This window comes from Acanthisitta chloris, unplaced genomic scaffold, assembly GCF_000695815.1.
Source record: "Acanthisitta chloris isolate BGI_N310 unplaced genomic scaffold, ASM69581v1 scaffold30431, whole genome shotgun sequence".
Taxonomy (NCBI): domain Eukaryota; kingdom Metazoa; phylum Chordata; class Aves; order Passeriformes; family Acanthisittidae; genus Acanthisitta; species Acanthisitta chloris.
The window spans coordinates 1-4,395 of NW_008658230.1; the positions used below are offsets into that span (position 1 = coordinate 1).

At 39.2% G+C, this 4,395-nt stretch overlaps 1 protein-coding gene across 1 annotated transcript in view; it reads left to right on the forward strand.

Moving 5' to 3' along the window:
* Window positions 1-4: 4 nt before the first annotated feature.
* Window positions 5-4,395, forward strand: part of TBX20 (T-box 20) — a gene marked incomplete at its 5' end in the record, with an annotated part of 32,248 nt that continues 27,857 nt past the window's right edge. Inside the window, 2 exons of the mRNA XM_009085026.1 lie at window positions 5-201; window positions 1,490-1,654. Of these exons, the coding sequence (XP_009083274.1) occupies window positions 5-201; window positions 1,490-1,654 (362 nt within the window). The remainder of the gene's footprint in view (window positions 202-1,489; window positions 1,655-4,395) is intronic.

Below are 4,395 nucleotides of genomic sequence, written 5' to 3' on the forward strand. Positions count from 1 at the left end.
TTTGAGTGATTTATCCAGCCTGGACCCCCACGGGGATTTTAGCAGCAGCCCTTCGTCCCTGTGCACTGAGCCTCTCATCCCCACCACCCCCATCATCCCCAGCGAGGAGATGGCCAAAATCTCCTGCAGCCTGGAGACCAAAGAGCTCTGGGACAAGTTTCACGAACTGGGTACCGAGATGATCATCACTAAATCCGGGAGGTAAGGCTGGGAAGCCCCGAGTTTTCCCTCTGGGCAGCTTTCGAAAAGTGACTTTGGACGGGGGGGAAAGAAGGCAAAACAAAGGAAACTCTGCAGTTTTTGTATTGGTAGAGCAGCACGGCTGTGCTAAGGGGACGAAGAGGAGGGTGAAGCCCCTTATTTGCAGCAGCGGCGGTGCGCGGAGCCCCAGCCCTGCCGGGGCAGAGCGAGAGGCGGCCCGGGGAGGCAGCGGGGTGCGGTGCGGAGGGACCGGCTAAAATCCATCCCGAGGATCCCGGCGTCCGGGAAGAAATATTGTTTCCATAATTATTCGGTCCGTGACTAAAGTCCCGGAGTGATTTTTGCGGGGCTGGGTTGGTACAGACTCCGGGAAATGCGGAGTCGTGGGGAAATAATACACTAAGAGCTTGGCTTGGTTTGTTCCTCTTTTCTCTTGGTTGCAAAAACGAGCAAAAGAATCCGAGGCTTTCTCGTCACTTCAAACCACGCCATTTTTTCAGTAAAGCTTTTAGGGTTTGGGTCAGTCAAACGCAGTCCAGAAGAGTCAAATGTCTTATCGGGTTTTGTAATCCTCAAAGTTACTTGCTACTAATGTAGTTCCCTAACGATATTTTGTTCCTAACTGGTAAGATCTATCGGCATGTGCTTGTTTTTGTTGTTTTTAAAATAAATTTTAAAAGTAGTATAAAACTTGCAATTTGAAGTTCAAAACTTTAAACAGTTCGAAGTTATTTAACTTTATTTCTGGTCTACAGCATAACCTCACATTTTAAAGTTGCGTTTTGTCTAAAGTTAAGTGCAGAAAAGAAAGTTTAGTTTTGAAAGTTCCTCTCAAAAGTATTGTGAGCAGGCTTAGAGAACACTCATCCAAAATATGTGAGAATATTAACCAAAATAATTTCTTGGATAGTTCCCTAACACTAGTAAGGATCCTGTAAAAAAAAAAAAAAAAAAGAATTCCAAGCTTTTAAAAATTTATGCACCCTAGGTATAACTATTTTCTGAAATCGTTGTATAGTTTTAACTAATAGGCATATAGTACATTTCTCCTACACTTTTTCACTTTTACCATTTTTTTTCTTTTTGCTTCCAAAATATCGTTCTGATTTCAAGCTGCTTTTTCTGTGCCTGCTAGACTTAACTTCTATAAGGCTGAAACAGAATCAATAGATACTTTCATTTTTTTCAGGTGGCTTAAGTACAACTCTTACTTTCAGCAGCTTTTCAGAAGTTCTTTTATTTCCGTTCTATGTCCTCATATTTATTTTCCGATTTGTCTTTATTTCAGGAGAATGTTTCCTACGATCAGAGTTTCCTTCTCGGGAGTTGATCCTGAAGCCAAGTATATTGTGTTAATGGATATAGTTCCTGTGGACAATAAAAGATATAGATATGCCTACCACAGGTCTTCCTGGCTAGTGGCTGGAAAAGCTGACCCTCCTCTCCCTGCAAGGTTTGTAGATTTTACTGCTGGTCTTTCTTTTCTTTTTCTTTCCTTTTTGGTTTGTTGGGTTTTTTTTTTCCTTCCTTCAAGAAACACCTCCTATTAATCTTTCCATGCTGTTTGCAAACAGTGCTCTGAGCCTTTGAGTCCGTGCTCAACAAAAGTTGCTCTGCTTAATTTCTGTGATGCAGAATCGGGCCTCAAGTCTCTGCCTGAGATTTGATTTATACTGAATATTCCAAGGCATGCAGAATTTGGTTAAGGGGTCTTTTATACATATGTTGTTTAGGGTTCTTTTAATTTTTTTTTAAATGGAGTTTATCTGAATTCAGACAAGAAAGGTTAAAAAAAAATAAAATTCATTTGTCTCTTGGGTTTGCCCCCCAGTGTTTGACCTCATAATTTAAAGCAATCCAGGCACTACACACTAAGTCAGAGTAGAAATACAACATTATAGTTCAGCACAATTTATGCTTGAAATGATATTATTTCTTTAACATATCCATCATTTGATAGCCAATAATTTTATTCTTGCTTTTAGCCATTTCTTAGACAGCATGCAAAGTACAGATCAGTTTTACTGCACAGATTTTATTTTTTTCTTAAAAAATCATGACATATTCTGAGACATCAGGAAAAAAATCAAATAAATGCTCCCCCATGTAGAAACAAATGCTGTCAAAAATTTATTTCTAAATTCATTCCATTAATGTAATTAATAACTGAATCTTTCAGCATTGGCCAATTGAGGCTGCAGCACTAGGCTGTATGGTGCGAGGGTGCTTTAGCGGAGACCCACACTTCATCGTATTCATCCCAGCACTTCAGTACGTACTTAAGTCCCCAAGTCCAGTAAGGCTGAAGCACATGTCGAACGGCTTTGCTGAGTCAGAGCTGGAGATATGGAAATAATGTGGATGCCTCTCTGGCTTCAAAGAAACTTTTCATGGAGGGCTTTGTGCAGGAACACAGATCCGCTCCAGGTGGTTTAGCCTGGGGTTAAGAACTCACTTATTACAGAGGCAGAAATTAGAAGTGAATCACAAGAAATGGAAGCAAATTTTTTTGGTGTGTGAGTATAGGCACCAAATCCTGCATGATTTCCTTATATAAATAGTTTAACTGAAATCTTGGTGACTGGTGATCTCTGGAAGGCTGCTCAGGGAAGTAAACAAACAAAAAGCGCAAGCAGAGAAGCTGTGATTAAAGACAGCAACCTAGGAGTTATGTTGGCTTTGTTTTCATGGCCAAAAACTCCTTCTTGCAATGTGGTTAACGTCTGAGGGCTTCATTTGACGTATTGTAATGGGCACTGATCAAAACCCAAAGGAAAAACATGGATCCTGCTCCAAAGGAGTCAGCATCAAAAGAAGAAATAAGGGAAGGACAGAAATAGTTTTAAGGCAGGGTTCTCCCCTTCTTATTTTTCTATTCACACCCCTTTTGGGATACCTTTAAATAGATTGTTAATTCACATTCTCTCTGACATAGACTGGTTCAAAGAGGAAATACAAGAACATAAACCAGGAGATTGATCCTTGGAATAAATAGCAACTGCCCTACTGAATGTTTTAGAGTTAGGGTCAAATCCTCTTGAAGTTAAATAGTTATTACCATCAAACTGTGGTAGCTCTTTAGGTTTCCAAATGGATCAGTGTCCCTATGTGCAATTGTGTATTTATGCTGTTTCATTTTCAGGAAGCTTTGTCCCTATGTGTAACACCTTTCCTGTTTCACTTCCAGGATGCTTAGCCAAAAAGATTGTTGATCATAGACATAGATTGCTTTTTCTTTGTATGAACAGTACTTACATACACATTTACGCACTTTGTCCTTCTTATGTTTCTGTTTGGTGAGAAAAAGGATGTCAAGAGGTTCAGCATGCCAATGTTTGCATTACTAGTGCTTCTTCTAGAGTGTTAATGCATCTTTTGAGGTGGGAGGCCTCAGTCTTGCTTGAACAGATTAAAAATAGTACTCCTCCCATCTTGAAACGAGCTTGGTCCTGCTCCAGTAACAGAAGCCCTTAATGAAGTTATGATTTCTTGTCCTCCAAACATACAGTTTTAGCTCTCCATACTTGAGTGTCAGCAAGGGGTGTATGTGGACTTAGCATCTGGGCACTGGTAACGAGATGCTTACTCCCCATGTACATCACTGCCTGCATCTGCACACTCACAACGGCATCAGGGAAATTAGTCAAGAGTTGCATTGTGCATGGGTGTAAGACTTTGCAGGATTAAACCCGTTAGATGGTTTCCTTTTTTCATTATAAAAATAACTTTCAATTCTAAGGCAGATTTTGTTTTGATTTTTTTAATTATTTTTCAAAATTAATAAGTATTCTGTGATTCTGTTTGAAAGATTAGCCCTTCAGGGAACTTTCTATTAAAACCAGTTTTATCTTTGTCTTCCTGCTGTCAGTGTTGAAGACAGGTTTATGTTGCAACGAACACTTAAATAAAAATACTTTTCAGAGAGTCTTTTGTAAATCTTCTTAAGTGCCATCTGGGGATAGAGTTCCTATGTGATATTTTATGCTTGTTTTTCCATATGTCTAAGACCGTGTGAAACATCAGTTTAATAAGTTTCAGCATGTACCTTTGTTTGATCTTCTTCCTTTTTCACCTCCTTTCTTTCTCTCAAAAGTTTGTAGCATTTTTTGGTTTGGTTTTTTTTTTTCTGTTTAAAAATGTATTTGTCTATAGTAATTTGTTTAAAGAAGTTAGTGTTTACATGTCTAGAGAACT